We start from the raw sequence: 21,540 nt of genomic DNA on the forward strand, positions 1-21,540 counted from the left end.
CCCCGGGGCAGATGCCATCTGGAGTCAGCCTCATGCTTCAGTCCTGGAACTGGCAAACCCCAGCTCTGCTCATAACCCTTTTCCCAGGCTGGGAGGATGCCAGGGCCATTCCCCCTCACTCCTGGTGCCCACGCATGGCTCAGACCTGCTGTTCAGTGGCGCAGGGTGGGAGCGGGGGGCCCAGGCACTCACAGCCTTGCTTGATGCCCATGAGTGCAACCCCCTCCCCACCTCCCACAGCCTCTGCCAGCCATGCCAACTCTTGCAGCAGTGCTGGCCTTGGTGCAGTTGCCACACAGCCAGGTGCAGCCAAGGCCCATGTGCCTCGCAACGACCTTCAGCAGAAGTTGGGAGCTCCTGGTTGGAATGGTGCCAGTGGTGGGCCCAAGGCTGCTGCTGGCACCGTGGGGCTGCTGCCAGCTCAGTGCTGCCAGTGGGGACCAGTCCTGTGCCCCTGCCTCCAGGGCACAAACAGCCCCAGCAGCCCCTGCAGGGAGGGCAGCACCCTGCCCTGACCAATGCATGGGATGTCCTTGTGTCTGGGGACCCTGGGAGCACCCCTCAGTGGGGGCAGGAGCACCCAGGACCAGGATCGGGGCTCCCACCCAGCCTGTCCCCTTAGTGCCAGCTCTGGGGACCCTAGCCCGGCTCACACCTGGAGCAGGAGAAGAGGAGGTGGCTGTGGGACACTTTATTTCTGTGCTGGGCTTGTAAGATGCAGAGAGGAGACAGGGGGCACCCGTGTCAGCCCCACTATCCACAGGAGCACTTTGTGGTGTTGGAGGACAGTGACAGCGACCCCCATACTTGCTCACCCATCCTACCCTTGCTGGCCTGCTCCCAGTCCTCTCTTGCTCCGGAGTGTCCCCGCGGGCACAGGGCAGTGCCCAGCTCACAGGGAGCTGCTCTGGCAGGAGTCAGCCCCGGGGGGCACTCGTGGGACCCCCCGTTTGGGTGGCAGGGACGAGGCTGAGCAGTGGAAGGAGCCGGTGGCCGGGGAGGGCGGCCGGGGCTCAGGATTGTGACCACAGGGACAGCCCCAGCGCCTGCCGAAGGGGATGGTGAAGAGCCCATAGGTGATGGGGTCCAGACAGGCGTTGAGGAGGCCGAAGATGAAGAGGATGTGGGCGAGGGCTGGCGAGACACTTCTCTCCATGGCCCGCGGGCAGAACCAGTGCCACAGCCCCAGCAGGTAGTAGGGGGTCCAGCAGAGGATGAAGGAGGAGACAATGACCAGGCTCATCTTCAGCATCCGCAGCCTTGCCCGCGGGATGTTGTTCCTCGAGCACCGCAGGGACACGTCCCGGGAGGAGACTGCAGAGGCACGGCCCATCAGCTGCAGACACGACTGCCCGGGGCCGTGCTGCCTGGCACCACAACCCCCACCCCGCCTCACCAACCCCCACCCCACCTCACCACACTTCCTCTCTTCACTGCTCTCTGCATCCCAACTGCTCCTCCAGACCCCCCCTACCCCCCAGCAGTACAAGGGGACCCCACACCCCAAGTGGCAGTACCCAAACAGCCCTGGCCATCCTGCTCGCTCCATGCCAGGGTCCCTGCAGAGTCCCGCCTGGCATGGGGAGCTTGGTGCCCGGGCACTCACAGAGGCCGGAGCCCATGCGCCGGGAGATCTCCAGGAGGATGCGGGTGTAGCTGCAGACCATGATGAGCAGCGGCAGCAGAAAGAGGCAGCTGAAACCCAGCATGTTGTAGAGGGTCTCGTGCCAGGGCTGGGCAAAGCTGCCCTGTGTCGTGCACTGGGTGAAGTTGTGCGGTGGGCGCAGGGTGACCGTGCGGAAGAGGAAGAGCTGTAGGCAGAGCAGAGGTGGGATGGTTGTAGCCCTCTCCCCCGGGGACACAGGGTGGCAGGGAATCTGTGCCTCCCAAAGTCACGCCACCAGGATCTTGGAGCCCCCAGGTCAAACCTTGCCCTTGGGAGTGGGACCTGCAGTTGTCCTTGTGCCATCTCTGGGGGGCTGGAGCAGGGAGGGGATCAGAGCTGGGTGGAGAGGCACAGTGCCACATCCTCTCCTTGGCTGCCTGGCTCCTCCAAGCCCTGTCCTCCTGCCCTGTCCCTGGGGGTGTTCAAGGGCAGGCTGGATGGGGCCTTGAGCAACCTGGTCTAGTGGAAGATGTCTCTGCTCGTGGCAGAGGGGTTGGAACTGGATGATCTTTAAGGTCCTTTCCAACCCAAACCTTTTTATGGTTCCATGATTCCCATCGTGCACCACACTATCATGATGCCTTCCCAACCCCATCACACCAGCACCCACTGCTGGTGCCAGCAGCACCAGCCCTCGGCATCACCCTGCACCCTGGGAGCTGACACAGGGTCAGAGAGGAGGAGGCCTGGCCATGGGTACCTGTGGCACGGAGAGCCCTGCGCTGAGGAGCCAGGCGACGTGGAGCATGAGGCGGTTCCTCCTGCGGGCATGGGTGATGGCCAGCGGGCGCAGGATGGCAGCTTGGCGGTCCAGGCTGATGACGACGGTGACGAAGGCAGAGGCATACATGGCCAGCAGCCGCAGGTACATCAGCAGGCGGCAGGCCAGGTCGCCCGCCCGCCACTGCAGCGTGATGTTCCAGATGGCATCCAGCGGCATCACCGCCAGCGTCACCAGCAGGTCGGCAGCAGCCAGGTGCCGCAGCAGGAGGTGGATGTGGGACTTGTGGCCGCCCCGCCGGCACCCCGCTGCCCGCAGCACCGCCAGGTTGCAGCTGGCCGAGAGGGCGAAGAGGACAAACGTGGCAGCCACGCGGGCCTGGGCAGCGGGGGAGAAGGTGGGCAGGCGCAGGGGCTGCTCCTCGGCACCCTCGGCGTGGGGGGGCCAGCCACAGCCCGGCTCGGGAGGGGACAGGCTGCCCGGGGGCTCTGCACTGGCATTGCCCACTGTGGGGTCTGGATCTGGAAGGCCACGTCCTGCTGTGACAGACAGAGGGGCTGGGGGGTTCCTGAGGCAGGGAACTCCAGAGTGACAGGTCACAGTCCATCCCTGAGGGCCCTGCTCACCACTCAGGTGCCAGCAACACAACCCTGCCCGGATCTCCAGGCTCCATAGCCAGCTGCAATCCCCATCCTCACTGCTGCCCTAGACACCCCAGAGCCCCCCACCCCGCTACAGGAGTTCTTGGCACCAGGAGCTTTCAGCAGACTCCACCCCATTACTTACTCCAGCCCACAGCACCCTCATGGTCCTACACAGGCAAGGAGACACCCCCCCCCAGCACAATATCAATACCCTCAGGATCCAGGCACCACCCCTCCACCTCACCTCCATCCAGAGGATCCTGCTCAGCACCACCCAACCAGGCCATGACACACACTGAGAGCTCTTTGTGCCAAGGGCTCCTGCATTCACACTGTGCCCAGTGGGTGCCAGGGACAGAGGGGCAGGTACCACTGTGACACTGGGAGCTGCAGCCACCTCTGTGCCTGCTGCCAGGACGCACGCATTGGGCGGGTGGGTGGCAGATGCCCTTGGAGGCTCCAGTTGCTCTTTGACGTAGCCAATGGGCTTGGAACAGCTTCGTCCTTCACACCCTCACCCACCCACAGGCACGGGGGCAGCTCCAATGCACCTTCCCACTGGTGCACAGATGCAGGTACACAGGCACACACACAGGGGTACACAGGTACAGGGGCACACACACACACAGGGGCACACACACAGAGGCGCACACACAGAGGCACACACAAGTGGGCAAGGGCACACAGACGTGGGCATGGGCACACACACACAGGGGCAAGGGCACACATGCCTGTACACTCAGCACCAAGCTCCCAGCCTGGTGGGTGCTTTCCCCCTGGCATCCCCAGGCCTGGCACCGCTGCTGCCAGAGCATCGGTGTACACAAAGGCTCCTTGCTTCAGGGTGCACCATTTCTAGGAGAGGTCCTAGCCACCACAAAGGTCCCCTCTGCTAGGCCTGCCACTGCTACTCGCCGCCCTAGACCATGGCTGGAGCATGTCCCGGTGTCCCTTGAGCCCTGGCAGAGGAGGGGGAGAGTGTAGCCCAGGGGGCAGAGGGGGAGGGAGGAGGGCTGCTTTGCATCTCAAAGGCTTCGCCCCTCCGGCAAAGGGAATTAACCTAATTAGCGAGTCATTTCACAGAGCCCTGGGGCTCATTAGCCCTCAGACCCCCTGTCCCCCCAGCTCATTAGCACCCGCCTGGCAGCCCCACCCCCACCCCCGCGGGCCCTCCAGACAGCGACTGGGACCCGCCGAGGCGGCTGGGGGCAGAGGGGCCCCAGATGCAGCCCCTCCACGCACATCCCACTCCTTTGTGGGGGCTTCCCCAGCCCCGTGGTCTCATTTGGACCCCAAACCCTATATTTAACCCTGCCTGGGGGGTGTTCCAGGTACCAGCACCAGGGGCAGGCAGTGCCTGGCTGGCACCGAATCCCACAACTGCATCTGGAGGGTGCTGGTGACACCTATCCATCCCCAACCAGGGGACAGGAGGGGTCTCCCCCCGCCACCAGTGGTCCTCAGGCCATACATCCAACGAGGCAGCTCTGGATCCGTGCCTGAGCTCCTGCCCATGGCCAGCAGGATGCCCACGGTCTACAGTTTCAGCAGCGCAACTATCCTCTCCCAGCCCTAAACCCAAAGTGGTAGCCTGGGCAGGGTACACCCTGTGCCACGCCAAACTCCTGCCATGGGAACAGCCACATGGTGACACACAGATGGGCACCAGGGTTTGTTTATGTACCCAAGTACTTGCCCATGCCTGGCAAGATGATGCCCACAGCCTGCCTTGCTACAGAGGGCAGCTCAATTATTCTCTCCCAGCCCCAAATCCACTCCCAGAGCCTGGGCATTCTGCACCCCTTCCTGTGCCCAGGTTCCTATTATGGGTACAGCCACACAGTGACACACAGATGGGCACGAGGGTTTATTTATGTACAGCTGATGCCATCCAGCATGTCCAGCCCATCTTTAGGCTGGCACAAGGGGCAGCTCATCCTCTGCCACATCACAGCTGTCCAGAGTAGGGACCTGTGTCCCCTGAGCTGTTCCAGGTCAGGTGGCAGGGGATGGTCTGGCACTGGGTGCTCTGGCATCGGGGAGTTGGAAGGCTCTTCCTGGTCAGTCATGGGACTGTGGTGGGAGCAGAGCCTCCAGCAGAGACAGCAAGTCCGTGGAGAGGTCCTGAGGGTGCAGAGTGGGGAGAGACGGTGACTGACTGGGGGGCAGGTCCCAGGGGAGAGCAGGAACAGGGGCTGGTAATGCCTACCCAGTCAGGGACAAACAGGATCCCAGTGTTGGGGCTGTCCCAGATGTGAGACCCCACAGACAAAGGAGGGTGGCACTGAGGAGGGTTGGAGTGGGACAGGGGATCCAAGAAGGGCTCATCTCTGCTTCTGACCCCAAACAAAGCTGTTCTCACCCCAAAACCAGCCCCAGCATTGCCCCAAGCTACAGCGGCTCCAAGTCCACTGAGGGGATTGAGCCCTGCCCCATGCCAACCCCATGCTGGGGAGCCCTTGGTGTCACCCAGATCCCAGCCCCACGCTGCAGACCCCCAGGGTCACCCAAGTCCCACCAGCACACATACCTGGGTGACTGTCCCTGCATCTACGAAGTCCGGCAGCATCAGTCCCGAATCCAGGAGGGGGTCGCTGAGGGGGTCCAGAGGGGTGCCCGCACAGTGGGGTGGGGAGAGCCAGGAGGACTCATTGGAGGCTACGACCCCGTGCAGCTCTGTGGGGCTCTCCGTGGCAGGGATGTAGGGGGGTGATCCCCAGACACCCATCCCCATGTGGGGAACCCCGAGCAGCTCCGGGGAGATCTCCGCAACAGGCATGCAATGGGGGAACCCCCAGGATCCTGTCTCCATGTCGGGAGACCTGTGCAGCTCCGGGGGGGTCCCCGCAGCAGGAACACAGGGCGGGGACCCCCAGGATCCTGTCTGCATGTCGGGAGACCTGTGCAGCTCCGGGGCAGTCCCCGCAGCAGGAACACAGAGGGGGGACCCCCAAGCCCCGGTCCCCACACCAGGAACCTCCTGCGGCTGTGGGGGGGTCCCTGCCGTGGGAGGTGACCCCCAGCCCACAGAGCCGGGGGACGAAGCATCCAGCGGGGCTGATGGGCACAGCCGGGGGGCCGGGCCCTGGCAGCACCCCAGGCCCTGGGGGCAGAGCGGGCAGTGCCGGGGGGATGTCCCCCGCCTCCGGGTCAGCACCTCCTCGCTGAGCCCCAGCAGGGCCGAGAGGTGAGCGATGTAGCGAGTGGCCAGGCGCAGGGTCTCGATCTTGGTCAGGCTCTGCCCGGCGGGTGCCAGGGTAGGTGGCAGGTAGTGCCGCAGCCGCAGCAGGGCCTGTGCCAGCCGCCGCATCCGCAGCTTCTCCCTCTCGCTGGCGCTTTGCCGTGGGCCCCCGCACAGCCCCGCAGCCCGGACCCCTTTCCTGCCCCCATTAACACCTCTAGCATGAGGAGCAGCGGGGCTGCGGCAGGGTGCCCGGGCAGCGGTGGGCGATGAGAGGCCGCAGGAGTCAGGCGAGGCCGCGGGCGAGCTGCTGCTGTAGCCCTCGAGGTCGGGGGGTCCGCGGCACCCCCAAGCCTGCAGCGGGGCTGTGGCAGGGAGCGGGAGGCCGGGGGCTGCCGAGCGGGCCATGGCTGCGAGGCTGTGAGTGCTGCAGTCCCCCGGCAGCCCCGGCTTTATGCAGGGCCAGGGGTGTGAAGTTGGCACCTCGCTGGCCGGCACCAGCAGCACTTCAAAGGCTGCAGTGGGGGGACAAGGGCAGCCGGCTTTGAACACACGGGTGACGAATTTGACCCCAGTGATGTGGGGCTGATCGGTGCTGCCCACCCTCCCCAGCTGAAATCACCCTTCCAAGTCCTGAGGATGGGGCTTGGGCTCTATGTGGGGTGCTGTGGTGGGGTCTGTAATGGGGCTACAGTGGGGTCTGTAATGGGTCTGTGATGGGATGTATAATGGGGCTGCAGTGGGGTCTGTAATGGGGATGTGGTGAGGTCTGTAATGTGGTCTTCAGGGGTGTTATGCCATCAGAGGGGCCTGTAATGGAGCTACAATGGGGCTGTGGTGGGGCTGGGGTCTGCAGTGGAGTCTAATGTTGGGTCTGCACTGGGGGATGCAATGGAGCTGCAATGGGGCTATGGTGGGGTCTGTAGTGGGGTCTGTAATGGGGTTGCATTGGGGTTGGGGTCTTCATTGAGGGCTGCAATGGGGCTCGGGGTGCCCACATTCCTCTCCCGGGCATCCCTGGTGCCCAGCGGAACTCTGTAAGACCCGGTGCCCAGTGTCCAGGGAGGGGTTCTTGCCCCACCCCGCGCCTCTTCCTCGCTGCCCACCCCGCTGTCGGCTGCCCCGGCCAAGCCCCGGTACCGGTAGGCTGCTGCTGGGGACGGCCCGGGCACGGTGACACCCGGGAGGGGAGGACGGGGCTGGGAGGGGGCCCCCCGCCGCGTTCCCAGGCTCGCAGGTGTCGGTGCCGGCGGGTGCGAAGGTTTCCCGGGAAACAGGGAAGGAAAAGCCATCAGGGAGTGAGCGGAGGGGGCGGGCACCAGGCACGGCACCGACACCGACACCGGATCCCCGGGCAGAGAGGCCCCGCGGTAGCTCGGGGTACGAGACCCCTCACGGCAAAATGCCCAGCACCGGGGTACGGCGATTTGGCACAGCATCCCTCCTCTATACTGGGCGTGCACCTCTTTGGGCATCCAAAGGGCTGCCACCACCCGAAAGCCCATCTTTGGGACTGGGAAGCGCAGTGCGGGTCCAGCCTGCTTACGGGCAGCATGAGCACAGAGCTGGGTGGTCTGCAGCGTGTTCTGCGCTGTACAGCGTGGACGCGGCCCCCTCCCCGCACACCCCTCGGTGCTGCCCTGGCCCCGCTCCCCGCCGCCCCCCCCTCCCCGCCCCCCGCCCTGTTCCCAGGCCCCCTCCTGGGTCTCATTAGCTGATGAGCTCCCGGTAATGAGCTTCCCACCTTCCCCCGTGTTTGCACAAGTGCTGAAACGGCTGGGCCCGGGCAGCCCTGCCCGAGGGGTCACAGCCCCCCCAAGGGACATCTCGCACCCTGCACCCCTCGGGGGGTGACAGGTTCCCCCCACGTCCCTCCAGCCCGTGTTACGGAGCATGGGCACAAAGTGGACATGCAAAGGCACCGGGATGGGGCTCAGTCCTGACGATGCTGCCAGTCAAAGCTCTCCCCCGGTGGTGGATGCCCAGCTCTGATCCATGCCTCCAGGCCCAACTAGCCCCACAGGGAGGGGGTCCCCCGCATGGTACCCACCTTGGACCCACCATCCCTACTCCAGCACCTCCCAGGGCTCCAGTATCCCAAACCTGCTGTGGATCCTTGTACCAGCACAGGGCTGGCAGGGGCAGTGCACAGGGGCTGTGCCCAGCCCAGTCATAGGCCCAGCAAACAGCCCTACATAGCTGGCAGCAATGCCCACCCCAGCCCATGAGCATAGCCAGGGTCCCCAGCCCTGGAGCACCCCAAAGAGCTCAGCACCCCTTCATGGTGCCACCCTCTCACCCCAGCCCCCAGCCTGGGGTTGGCACCAGCTGAAGAAGCAGCACAGGGAGCCCCAGCTGCATGCATGGGGGAACAGCCTTGGGGGGGGGGGGGGGCGGGGAGGGGGGCGCTCAAACACTCAGGTTGTGCCTCCAGCTTCTCCACATCATGACAGGAGCTCAGGGAGCCTGGGCTGGAGGGAATCATTGAATCAAGGGATCACCTGTGTCAGAAGAGACCTTTCAGATCATGAAGTCCAACCATTCCCCCAGCACTGCCAGGTCACCACCAAACTGTGTCCCTCAGCACCACATCACCATGATTTTGAAATCCCTCCAGGGATGGGGACTCCACCACTGCCCTGGGCAGCCTGGGCCAGGTCTTGACAACAGTCAAGGGCAAGAAATTGTTCCTCATGTCTAACCTAAACCTCCCCTGGTACAACTTGAGGTCGTTTCCTCTTGTCCTGTCTCTTGTTCCTTAGAAGAAGAGACCAATCCCCACCTGGCTCCAAGCTCCTTTCAGACAGCTGTAGAGAGTCAGAAGGTCTCCCTTCAGCCTCCTTTTCTCCAGGCTGAACAACCCCAGGTTCCTCAGTTGCTCCTCACCAGATCTATTCTGCAGACCCTTCGCCAGCTTCCTTGCCTTTCTCTGGACCTGCTCCAGCTCCCTATGTCGTGGGCACAGGAGAGAGGCTATGCAGAAGGCAGGGCAGGTGTGGAGACTGTTGGGTGTCAGAGCTGGTGGCTCAGGGTCTAGGACTGGAAGGTCAAGTCTCCGTGCCCAGGGTGCGGGCGCTGCGGGCCCTGACAGGGCTGGTGCTGCGTTTGCATCTCTCACGGGCGTGTGAATTGGGTCCTGCACACTTCCCAGCGCCAGGCAGCGCCAATTAAGGGTTGGAGGGGTCAGAAATGACACCTCTGCAAATGGGCCCAGCATTCCCAGGCTCCCGCCAGCCCCAGCCGGGCTCTGTGGGTTTTGACACCTCCAGGTGGTCACAAAGTTGTCACCTCGCACCCCTGCCCCAAATAAAGCTGGGGCTGCCCGGGCACCCACAGATGTGGGCACCAGAGTGTACGTCAGCCATGGCCAGACCCCCAGCCCCGCTCCTGACTCAGAGCCTCCAGCCCTCGATGAGCACTGCTCTGCTCAGGGACCTCGATGCCAGGATCCCAAACTCTTCAGCAGAGTCCCCCAGGACATCCCCGTGTCACCCACGGGGCCGGCAGCCAGAGGCTGGGGAGCGATGGGGTGGCAGGGCTGAGCCGGGTCAGTGCGGGGGCCTGGGCGTCCCTCGGCAAAGCGCCAGCGAGAGGGAGAAGCTGCGGATGCGGCGGCTGGCACAGGCCCTGCTGCGGCTGCGGCACTACCTGCCACCTACCCTGGCACCCGCCGGGCAGAGCCTGACCAAGATCGAGACCCTGCGCCTGGCCACTCGCTACATCGCTCACCTCTCGGCCCTGCTGGGGCTCAGCGAGGAGGTGCTGACCCGGAGGCGGGGGACATCCCCCCGGCACTGCCCGCTCTGCCCCCAGGGCTTGGGGTGCTGCCAGAGCCCGGCCCCCCGGCTGTGCCCACCAGCCCCGCTGGATGCTTTGTCCCCCGGCTCTGTGGGCTGGGGGTCACCAACTGTGGCAGGGACCACTCCGGAGCTACATCCGGCTCCTGATGTGGGGACAGGATCCTGGGCGTTCCCCTCCTGTGTTCCTGCTGCAGGGAACCCCCAAGAGGTGCTCGGGGTCCCTGACATTGGGATGGAGACTTGGGGGTCCCCCCACTACATCCCTATGACAGAGACCTCCCTGGAGCTGCACCATCTGCCCAGCTCCATCTCAGGGTCCTGGGCATCACCACTACACCTCAGAGCAGTGACGCCCCCGGCTCCCCCCGAGAGAGGCATCATGGCCATGGGCACTTGGACGACTTCATCCTGCTGCTTGCAGCCTGCAGCGCCCTCGGAGTCCCCCCAGGCAGAGCTGACGGACACCGGACCCCCTCGGACCCCTGCATGTGGCTCCCGCTTACCTGGACCCCACCAGGTACCTACACCCCCATTCGCCGGTACCTACACACCCCTTCCCCCAGTCCCTGCACCCCGCGGGACAGGTGGGAGGAGTGGGTTTCCCTCGTAGGGTACAGGGTGGGAGGCACTGGAGTCAGGGCAGGGGGCACGGCGTGCAAGATGGGTGGCATGGGGTGCAGGACATGGTGTGTGCTGCAGAGCATGTGGGACGTGGGACATGGAGGGGAGGGGCTCATGGTGCCATCCCACATCTAACCCATCTCTTTCGGCACAGCTCCGCAGTCCACCAGTCCCGAACGGCCTCGTCTCCCCAGCCCTCCGTGCACCTCTCATTCTGCCCAGCTGCACCCCGGCACGGCACTGGGGGGGCTCAAGCTGATCTCACAGCCCCAGTCGCAGAACGTTGTGAAGTGACAGTGAGGTGGCCGTGCCACACAGCCCCACACAGGGGATAGGCACTGGGGAAGGCACTTCATTAAATCTGCTCTGCACCCCTTGCCTGCCTCATCACTGCGGGACCCCCTTGCTGCACCCCTGGTTGTTGTACAGGGCACCCCACAGGCTAGCACCTCCAGCACAGAGCCAGCCATGCTCCATGCTGTCTCCCAGCCCACCCCACGGCCGGGAGATGCCCCAGGGCAAGGGTAACAGAAGGATCCCCCACCCAGCTGGGCTCCCCAAGCTCCACTGGGAAGGGCCCGTTGGGTCCCCTCCCCAGGCCCAAAGTCCCCAGGAGGGCTTCACGAATGCCTTTGTGCTGTGGGCACCGTGCCCTTTTGGGGACCTGGATAGCCCAAAGGGACAGTGCCTTGGGGAGGAATGGTATCCCCTCTTGCCAGGCATAGCCCCCCGGGTGTCTCCCACCGTAAGTCTGCAGGGTCTGCTCTGGATGGGGACCCATGCAGGGGGACACCGGGTCTGTCCCCATAATAAGATCCATGCAGGGGAATCTCGAGGAGGGGACACAGCTCCCCGGTGCACGGCTGGCCCCCAGGGGAGCTCACATGCAACCGCCAGACGAAGAGACCGGGTGGGGCTGGCGTCGGTGGAGCCCCCAGAGCCACTTAGCACCAGGCTCCTAATGGCCGGGGAGAGCTCAGTGTCCCTGTTCCCTACCCCCTGCCCACCACAAGGTCCCAGGCACTTCCTGGCACCCCCCAGAATCCGAGGGCGCTGCTGAGAGCTGGCGTGCAAGCCCTTTATTTACGCCTCTGGGTGGTACACTACCCCATAGCTGGGGGCAGCAGGGTGTCCCCCACCCAGCCTGGTGCCCCCTTGTGTCCTGCCTTTGTTGCCCATCATGCAGGCATCAGGCCATGCCCATGGGCACCAGGCCCTGCCCCTCAGGACCAGTGAAGTCCCCGTCCGGGTTGGGGGCATTTGGGTCCGGGGACCATGGAGTGAGCAGAGCTGGGAAGTGGGTGGGGGTCCGGTGGTGGGCTCAGCCACCCAGCCCACCCCATGCCAGCTGGGAGGAGGGTGCACAGCAGTCAGTGCCAGGCAGGCCTAGCTGGAGGGGGTCTCATCCTGGAACCAGAGCAGCACCGTCTGCTGGTTCTGCTTCACCCAGTTGATGTTGGTGCGGGTCCTCTCCAGCGCCTGATCCAGCGCCCGCGTGCCCGACCCGAATCCGATGTCCTGGTTGTCGGCTTTGAACTGCTCCAGCTGCCAGAGAGAGGGGCAGCTGGAGCAGGCACAGGGCACCTGAACGCCATCCAACAGTCCCTGGCAGCCCCTGTCAAGCTGCGCATGGCTCTCACGTGCCCTGGTGCCCACACCCTAGGCACTGCTCGTGCTCAGCCTCACCTGTTGCAGCTCAAACTCGCTGGCAAAGCGCTGGGTCACTGCCAGGATCAGCCGGGAGAAGGAGAAGGAGCCACCACCATACCTGGGGGAGCAGCAAGGTGGCTGAGTGGGGGCAGATGGTGACATCCCCGAAGGGAAGAGGAGACCGGCAGCCATCCCCTAGCCCTCCCCAAGCCCCCTGCCCGGTGCTCACTGGGTGAAGAGCATTTTCCAGTTGCCACGGATGAAGTCCCAGGCCAGGGGCTGCCCCACCACATTGCTGGCAATGCTGTTGATGGTGGAGGTGGCATCTTGCTTCCGGATCTTGGTGGGGTCCAGGGTGTACTGCAGGTACCTGGGGGGGACAACAACACCAGGTGGTGAGGGGCTAGCATGGGCAGGGCTTCTGTGCCCACCTGGCACCCTGCACCCACCGGTTGAGGATCCAGGGATGGGGGCTGCAGGAGAGGGCGGTGCGGAGCTTGTCAGCCTCGGACACCACGGTGGCGTTCTTGAACTTCTTCCAGATGAAATCCCAGGCCTCCTCCCCACCCGTGGCCACTATGCTGCAGTAGATGGAGGAGCGCAGGTTCGCGGGGATCCTGCCAGGGAGAGGAGAAGAATCAGGCAGGAGACCTTCACTGTGCCCATCCTCGTAGCTCCATGGCACCCTGTGGGCTCCTGGTGGCAGTGGAGCACCCTGGGAATTCATGGCAGCACCACAGCACCCTGGGAACCCACGGTGGCACTGGGCCACCCTGGGGAATCATGGTGGCACCAGGGCACCTTGAGAGCTCATGGCAGCACTAGGGTACGCTGAGGACTCATGGTGGCACCGGGGCACCCTGGGGACTCACGGGTTGTGGTCGACATTTTGTTTCCACTGCTGGAAGTAGCTGGTGGCCAGGTCCTGGCACTCAGTGATGCCATAGGAACAGGCAGTGTTGATGGCATTGATCTCATTGTACCTGGGGACAGAGGGGCCCTGTGGGACTGGGCACCAGCACATGGCAGCCGAGCACCAACCAGGCCAGAAGCAAAGCAATGCTTGGCACACACTGGGGTGACCATCCCAGCATGGTTGGGGAGACCCTGGGGTGCAGCCATGGCACTCACTGGTCCATCAGGCCCTCAGGTCTATTGGTCCAGTTGCTGGTGACTGTCTTGTAGTGGTTGAAGAGGGGCAGCACCTGCTTCTGGATGTATTTCTGGGGGACAGGAGGACAGTCAGCACCTGGTGGCAGCGGCAGCAGCCCACTGCCTGGCTGTGGGTGCAGACCCAGCCCCTCAGCCCCATTCCCTGGCTGCAGGGTGGTGGCACCACTCACCGTCATCACACCAAAGACCTCGCTGCGGTCGAACATCAGCTGGAAGTACTGCAGGTTGTTGAGTGCCGCTGCCCAGGGTATGTACTCTGTCTCCTGGCTCAGGAACCGTGTGGTGTTCAAAGCCAAGGTCACATTCACATAGTTGGCCCTACGAGGGGTGAAGGTCAGCTCCACGGCCCCACAGCCAGTGCCCAGCACATACATCTCCAGGGTGCCCAACCCGCCGGGACTCCTGGCCCTGGCGGGCACCCGTCAGGGCTCACCTGGCCAGGTTAAAGGCATCGTCAATGATCTGGGCGCGGTTGATCACGGGGATGACCTGGGAGAGGGCAGAGTTAGCATCTCAGGTCAGTCCCACATGGAGTGCGTGAGGTGGGGGTCCACCCACACAGTCCCTGCTCCTGCCTTATGTACCTGGTGGTTACTGGAGAGCTGGCTGAGGAGCTGGTCCCAGTTCTCTGGGTTGTAGTTGACACGGAAGTAGCCACTGACGTTCAGGTTCAGCAGCAGCCAGTTGGGGCCACTCACCTTGAACTCGTTGTGGGTTGCTGGGAGAGGGAGAGGAGATCAGCCCTCCAACACTGGTGCCCTCCTGAGGACACCCCAAGCTCAGCCTGGGGCAGGGGGGTGACAGCGAGACTCCTGATCCCCTACCCAGGCAGGAGACAGCCTACCTGACTCGTTGGTCAGCCACAACCTCGACCCAGCGCTCTGGTTGGTCATCCAGGTGACAGGGACGATCCAGACATAGCTGTGCAGGGACAGGCAGGTGACGGGAACCATCGCTGGCTCCCCCAGGCCCCCTCCTGGCCCCAGCCATGCCAGCAGCCCCACACCTCACTCACTTGAAGACAGAAGGTCTCTCCACCGTGGAGTTGCGGTCCAGCAGGAAGTGGGTCTGGGTGATGACGCCGGTGAGGGTGTTGACAGTCACCACGGGGAAGCCCATCTGCAGTATCCAACGATCCATGATGGCACTGACAGAGTCGGGCAGATTCAAGTTTTGCCGGTCAACAGCCTGTAGGAGGGGCATGCCAGTGGGTCACTGGTGCCAGGGAGGTCCAGAAGGGGTTCAGGTGGGATCCAGAGCTCTTCTGGTGCTTAGCCCCACACCCAGCAGGGTCAGGACCCTGTCCCACCGGGCAGCCTCCCCCCAGAGTGGGGGAAGGGGGTGGGGGAAGCAGGTGAGAGCAGCCAGTCCCCTCCTACCTGCTGCAGGTGAGTCCAAAGGTCTGTGTAGACAGTGTTATTGTACTCGAAGGTGTGGAGGTAGGACTGCAGCAAAGCACAAGGAGAGATGGGTGAGCAGGGGAGCATCCAGAGAACCCCTGCCCACAGGATGCCCACCCGGAAGCAGGGCTTGGTGACCCCAGCACCAGCAGAGCCTTGTTGAGTCATGGAATCATGGAATCACAGAAGGGTTTTGGTTGGGAGAGACCTTTCAGATCACTGAGTCCAACTGTTACCCAAGCACTGCCAGGTCACCACCAAACCATGGCCCTCAGCACCACATCTACACAGCTTTGAAACCCCTCCAGGGGTGGGGACTCCACCACCTCCCCAGGCACCTTGGACAGGGCCTTGACAACCTTCAAGGGTAAGAAATTGTTCCTCATGCCCAACCTAGGTCTGCCCTGGGGCAACTTGAGGCTGTTTCCCCTTGTCCTGTCCCTTGTTTCTTAGAAGAGACCAACCCCCTTTCAGGGAGCGGTAGACAGCCAGAAGGTCTCCCCTTAGCCTTCTTTTCCCCAGACTCAACAACTGCAGGTCTCTCAGCTGCTCCTCACCAGGCATGTTCTGCAGACCCTTCATTATCTGGACCTGCTCCAGTCCCTCAATGTCCTTTTTGGAGTAAGGGGCCCAAAACTGAACTGCCTTGGTCCTTTTGGCCACACTGTTGCTGATCTAAGCCAGGATTCTGGTAGCCTTCTTGGCCACCTGGGTACACAGTGGCTCATCTTCAGCTGCTACCAAGCAGCACCCCCAGGTCCCTTCCCACCAGACAGTTTCCAGCCACTCTGCCCTGAGGCTGGAGGGCTCATGGCATTGCTGTGACCCAATTCCAAGAGGTGTCCTTGTTGAACCTCACCTGCAACCCATCCTTGAAGATGTCCTCAGTGAGGAAGTCGGAGAGCATCCGCAGCACTGACGCTCCCTGCAGAGACAGCAGCTCAGACACCTCCTGGGGTGCACAGGGGCACACCACAGCCCACCACCTCACCACCCCAGGGAGACCCCCATGCCCAACACCCTGTGCCCAGTCCCCGTGCCCACCTTGCTGTAGGTGATGCTGTCAAAGACCTCGCTGATCTGGGCGGGGGTGTTGATCTCTTCCTCGCGGAAGGAGAGGGGGCGGGAGGTGGTCAGGGCGTCCGTCGCCATCGCCGCATACAGCTCGTTCAGCACCATCAGGTCTTTCTGCAGGGGTTGGGCGCCAGCACCCAGCTCAGTCCTGCCTGCGCTCTCCTGCCAGCAGAGGCAGCCCCCCCACGGGTGCCCACACCCCGTGCCCACACTCCACACCCACTGGAACTCACGATTCTCCAGGAGGACTCGGCTGAGTTGGCACCCAGGTACTCCACGTAGGAGGCAAAGCCCTCATTCAGCCACAGGTCGTTCCACCACCGCACCGTCACCAGGTTCCCAAACCACTGCCAGGGGGCACACGCACCCGGTCAGCCATGCCCTGCCAGCTGGCAGGGCAGGCTAGGGGCACACTTATGGGTACCTGGTGTGCCAGCTCATGGGCAATGACGGTGACCACCCTCTCCTTGTTGCCGATGGAGGAGTAGTTGGCATCGTAGAGCAGCGAGTTCTCCCGGTAGGTCACCAGCCCCCAGTTCTCCATCGCACCCGCGTTGAAGTCAGGGAGACCAACCTGGTCTGGGGACAGAGGGGCCCCATTGGCAAAGTGTTGCCACGGTTCTGGACCCCACCCCTCCACCCCCAGCCCATGGCTGGCAGCTTGGTGCCCCCCGGCACCCACCGGACTTGGGCAGCGGGTAGGCAGTGTTGTAGTGCTTCTCGAAGAAGGTGAGGATGGGGCCAGTCACTTGCAGCGCATAGTCCCCCTGCCCCTCTGCGATGGCCTCAGGACGGCCCCAGATGCGAATCTGGAGACAGGGAGAAACCTGGGGCTCAGCCTGGGCTTGGACCCCCAGCAGGCTGGGCAAGGGACCGCTTCCCACCCCTCCTCAGCCTACCAGGACTTCCCCTGAGTCGTTCTGTATGTGGTCAAACTGGCTGACGATGAAGGCCAGCAGGTAGGTGGACATCCTGGGGGTGGTCTGATAGGTGGTGACATTCCAGGTCTCCCCATCAATTTGCTGCTGCCAGGAGTCTGTGGGGAGCAGAGGGATGGGGGGTCACCACAAAGCCCTGCCAGGCCCCTGGGCCCCCCAGGCAGGGCTCCCACTCACCGACAGCGGGCATGTTGGAGATGGCTTTGTCGTCAGGGGAGTGGATCAGTGTCATCCTGAAGGTGGCCTTCATGGCTGGCTCATCAAAGCAGGGGAAGGCTTTGCGTGCATCTGCTGCCTGCATCTGTGTAGTGGCCACCACCTTCCTGCAAGCCAACCCAGTCAGTGCCGGTGGGGACAGCCCCCTGTGGGTCCCTCTGCTCCCCCGTCCAATCTACATGGGTCCCATCTTCACTCATGGCCGGGGTGGCTCATGGATCTAGGGGGGCACAAAGGCTCCTGCACACCCATCCCACCATCCCAGGGGCAGAGGAGCCCCAAACCCAGCCTGTACACTATGCCACCCCTAAGCCAGGTCCACACCCACACCATCCCCCTACCCTCCACCCACCTGGTGCCCATGCCATCGGTGTATTCACTGCGGTAGAAGCCAGACAGGTCATCAGCCAGCTCCCCAGTGAAGCTGCTGAAGAGCTGGTAGCGCTTTCCCTGCTCCAGCTTCTGCCCCAGCTGCACCACCAGGTACTGGGTGGGCACCTCCAGCCAGGTCTCAGTGATGGGGGGCACAGTGGCACCATCCACTCCATGCAGCGAGACGAGGAAGGAGCCTTGCATGGTGTAGTTCAGCTTGTTGCTGTGGATGAGGATGAGGTCGGTGGCCTCCTTGCAGAGGAAGACGACGCTGCTGTTGCCCCTGAAGATGTAGCTGGCATTGTCTTTGGGCTGCAGGAAGGGCTGCAGGGTGACCTCGTAGGACTCGGGCACCAGTGCTGTGGGCAGCCGCCAGTGGTTCCAGGGGTTGTTGGGGGGAGGGGTGGTGGGCACTGCCGTGGTGCTGGCGTTGGGCTCCAGGGAGTCGTTCTTCTCCTTCTCCTGGGCATACACCACCGAGAGCGCGATGATGGTGGCCACGGCGCCCAGGCCCAGCACGATGGCTGCGATGCCCACGCCCTTGCTGATGAAGAAGCCGGCCGCCATGGCGAGGCTTCAGGAGGGGAGCTGCTGGAAGAGTCTGTGCCCAGCTGGCACAGCTTTTTAGCTTCTCGCCCCCAGCAGGTTTATTATCCTCAGTTAATGGGTGAAGTATTACTGACCAATGAGGCAACCAGGATGAGCTGGCCTCCTGCCCGCCTCCTGGCCTCTTGGAGGCACCAGGATGGCACTATGCAGGGATAGCCACCCTGGGAGTGGGCACAGGCTGCCCTTGTGTCCCTCCCGGGCCTCACCCTGCAAAAGGAGGAACAAAGCAAGTGGTCACAGCTCGCAGCCACATCCCTGCCATGCCACGGGGTGAGGCAGGGGCAGCTCTGGCACCCAAGCCCAGTTTCTGGCTCAGCATCACCCTGTTTGCCCTCAAGTGATGGGGTCTGAACTGGGAGCCCTGGCTGCCCCTCCACCCATGAGGGACCTGCTGATGAGGGTGAGGGTACAGCAGGTGAGGGCTGGCATCTGACTCTGAGAGGGGCACCCCTCACCGGGCTGCCCAGCCTCCAAGGGGAAATCAAGAGGACACAGGATGCAGCCTCAGGGGTCCGGGTGGTGCAGGGGGCTCGGCAGGGTGCTGGGCAGGGGCCCGCCTGGGGTGCTCAGCAGGGTGCTGGGGAGGGGCCCGCCCTGCTGGCAGCCCTCTCAAAGTCCAGGGTCACAAATTCTGGCTTGCACCTGGGAGATCAAACTCCAAACCCTGTAAGCCCAGCCCAGTGGGCACGTGCCCAGTGCCACTAGCCGTGGGACACCCAGTATCCTGAGCCCTTCAAACAGTCACAGCCTGGGCAAACGTGGGGTCTCAACTGGCATCACACATGGTTGGTTGCCAGTGGGTCCTGCTAGTGCAGCCTTGCCTGCGCCCCATGGCACCGAGCCCCTGGCCTCCCAAAACAAATGCACCGAGGCTCAGGATGCCACCAAGATGATGGCACATACTTCACCCTGGGAGCCCCCCAGGCCCTGCAGGTGAGCCCCAGGCACTCTGACAGAGGCTGGGGTGGCACAGTGAGCACAGCAGAAAGCCTGTGCCCAGGGTGGGGTCAGAATATGGCACCTGTTGCCCTGAGAGTAGAAACTTCCAAGGATCCACCTTCTCTAGCAGGTGCTGCTGGCAGCTGAGGAATGTCCTCAGGGAACCCTGTCCCTGCCAGCGCCCAGCCTCACCCACCTGGCAGAGCAGCCCCAGGGTGCTGCAGTTTTCCCTGGCAGCCCCTGCTCTGCAGTGCCCAACTGTCACCACAGTCTGGCACAGGCTTGCCCTGCTCTGAGCCCTGCCCTCATCTTGGCCAGGGGCACCGGATTTGGGAATGCTGTGTGGGTGAGATAGGACCCCCAGGATGGTGCCCACACTGATGGGCGCACTGACTCTCTCCACTCAGGGGGCTTGAGCAAGGGTGCAGGCACCTACCCCCTCACTGCCCCCCGTCAAGCAGCAGCCACCCCTGTGCCCTCCTCAAGCTCCCTCCCATGCCATCCTGTGCCACCTCACACCCCAACTCCTCCACAAAGACACCCCCCGCCACAGAGCCCTGATAAGATGCAGTATACAGGAGTAACACCCCCCCCACGCGTGTCCCACACCCTATACGGGTGTCTCACACCCCACACACCTGTCCCACACCCCACACACCTGTCCCACACCCCGCACACCCGTCTCACAAGCCACACACGTGTCCCACACCCCACACACCTGTCCCACACCCCACACGCGTCCCACACCCCACACACCTGTCTCACAAGCCACACAAGTGTCCCACACCCCACACACGCATGTCCCACACACCTGTCTCACACCCCACACGCATCCCACACCCCACACACCTGTCTCACAACCCACACACGTGTCCCACACCCCACACACGCATGTCCCACACACCTGTCTCACACCCAACACGCATGTCCCACACCCCACACACCTGTCTCACACCCCACACGTGTCCCACACCCCACACACGTGTCCCACACCCCACACATGCATGTCCCACACAGCTGTCTCACACCCCACACACGTGTCCCACACCCCACACGCATGTCCCACACCCCACACACCTGTCCCACACCCCACACGCGTCTCACACCCCACACGCCTGTCCCACACCCCACACGCGTCCTACCCCCCAAGGCAGACACTCAGGGCACGGATGGGTACTCCGGGGTGTCATGACGTTGGACATCACCCGCACGGGCATTGCCGTGAGGTTCTGGCCCCACATGCCCTGTAACCCCCACCCGCATCCCAGACTCTCCAGAACCCCTCGGATCCGCCTCCCCCCCAAGCCCTCCCCTCACCTGTGGGCTCCCTAACACACACACACACACACGGTCCCGCCAGCCCTCACAAGCAGCCCCCCCAGCCCCTTCCCCCTCACATTCCCCTGGATCGGCGTCTGTTGCCCCCCGGGAGGGGTCTGGCCACTGCCATCGTCCTCTACTCACCCTCCAGTGCTCAGCAGTTGGGAGCGATGTGTGTCAGGGCTCCCTCCCGCCCCATCGGGGCACCCTGCCCGTGCCCTGCCTTGCCTACCCCTGCTTGCACGCTGCCTGTACCCAGCGCTGCCTGCTCCCTGCCTGTGCCCTGCCTGTGCCCTGCCTGAGCCTCTCACACTGTGTCCTGCCTGAGCCTCTCACCCTGTGCCTTGCCTGAGCCTCTCACCCTGCCTGTGCCCTGCCTGAGCCCCTCACACTGTGCCTTGCCTGTACCTCTCTGCCTGTGCCCTGCCTGAGGCCCTCTCCCTGCCTGTGCCCTGCCCGAGCCTCTCACACTGCCTGTGCCCAGCCCTGCTTGCTCCTTGCCTGCTCCCGGGTGCCAGCCTCACAGGCAGCAGCTGCAGGGAAGTTTCCTCCCGAAGCTCCTGAGGGCAGGAACCTGGATTTCCTCTCCCCCTTAACCCCTGGGCTGCTGGCTCGGCCCGGTCTGGGGTGGGTGGCACCCCTGGGGTCCTGCTGGAGTCCCCTCCCTCACCCCATCCTTGGCCAGCGCTCGTCGCAGGGGTGACAGGAAAGAAGGCACTGCGTCCCCTGGCAGCAGGCACTGTGCCCCCTCCCCACGCACCAGGCACGCCGGGAGGAGTCCCTGCTAGGGGTGTGCCACTCACTCAGTCCCCCCAGCTCAGCACCCTGCACACCAATCCCACCTGGCACCCCCTGCCCTAGCAGCAGTGAGTTCAGGAGTGCCCCTGGTCCTTGTAGGCATTCTCAGGCTGTGGCCAGGGCACAGAGGGATTTGTAAGGTGCAGCCCTGCCCAAGGCAGCCAGGCCCCTGAGAGTCCCTGGCACAGCCTGGGGACAGGGACAGGACTTGGGGGCTACTGCACAGCAGGGACAGTGCCAGCCTCTATCACCCCAGCAACAAACCCCAGCTGAGCTTGGCAGCACTCATGGGTGCCAAAGCATGGCCTGGCTTGGGATGGGCAATGGGGACGGGTGCCAGCCCCAAATCCCAGCCCCACAGAGAAGCACCTGTGCCCAGTCACATCCTGCATCGGGGTTGGACACAGGCATGGCCCAC

The 21,540-nt window shown here is 63.7% G+C and overlaps 4 protein-coding genes across 4 annotated transcripts; 1 reads left to right on the plus strand and 3 right to left on the minus strand.

The window, feature by feature from the left end:
• Positions 1-892: 892 nt before the first annotated feature.
• LOC128971962 (gonadotropin-releasing hormone II receptor-like) lies at positions 893-3,318 on the minus strand. The gene is made up of 4 exons (XM_054387723.1): positions 3,276-3,318; positions 2,367-2,923; positions 1,607-1,811; positions 893-1,314 (listed from the first exon to the last, which is right to left on the minus strand). Exons 1-4 carry the CDS (start codon positions 3,316-3,318, stop codon positions 893-895), a joined length of 1,227 nt encoding a protein of 408 aa, XP_054243698.1.
• Positions 3,319-5,092: 1,774 nt separating this feature from the next.
• LOC128971963 (mesoderm posterior protein 1-like) lies at positions 5,093-6,620 on the minus strand. Its single transcript, XM_054387724.1, has 3 exons — positions 6,036-6,620; positions 5,562-5,861; positions 5,093-5,155 (listed from the first exon to the last, which is right to left on the minus strand). Exons 1-3 carry the CDS (start codon positions 6,618-6,620, stop codon positions 5,093-5,095), a joined length of 948 nt encoding a protein of 315 aa, XP_054243699.1.
• A 3,003-nt stretch (positions 6,621-9,623) lies between these two features.
• On the plus strand, positions 9,624-10,927 carry LOC128971964 (mesoderm posterior protein 1-like). The gene is made up of 2 exons (XM_054387725.1): positions 9,624-10,529; positions 10,856-10,927. Exons 1-2 carry the CDS (start codon positions 9,624-9,626, stop codon positions 10,925-10,927), a joined length of 978 nt encoding a protein of 325 aa, XP_054243700.1.
• A 905-nt stretch (positions 10,928-11,832) lies between these two features.
• On the minus strand, positions 11,833-18,140 carry ANPEP (alanyl aminopeptidase, membrane). Its single transcript, XM_054387793.1, has 20 exons — positions 17,437-18,140; positions 17,046-17,191; positions 16,830-16,966; positions 16,613-16,739; positions 16,355-16,509; positions 16,164-16,277; positions 15,901-16,044; positions 15,716-15,781; positions 14,836-14,901; positions 14,472-14,644; positions 14,301-14,377; positions 14,041-14,174; positions 13,890-13,945; positions 13,627-13,774; positions 13,415-13,506; positions 13,156-13,266; positions 12,733-12,900; positions 12,513-12,653; positions 12,320-12,401; positions 11,833-12,178 (listed from the first exon to the last, which is right to left on the minus strand). The coding sequence occupies exons 1-20, from the start codon at positions 18,021-18,023 to the stop codon at positions 12,020-12,022; spliced, it is 2,883 nt and encodes a 960-aa protein (XP_054243768.1). The 5' UTR covers positions 18,024-18,140; the 3' UTR covers positions 11,833-12,019.
• Between the last annotated feature and the right edge of the window lie 3,400 nt (positions 18,141-21,540).

The sequence above is a fragment of the Indicator indicator genome, chromosome 16, assembly GCF_027791375.1.
Source record: "Indicator indicator isolate 239-I01 chromosome 16, UM_Iind_1.1, whole genome shotgun sequence".
NCBI classification, from domain to species: Eukaryota; Metazoa; Chordata; class Aves; order Piciformes; family Indicatoridae; genus Indicator; species Indicator indicator.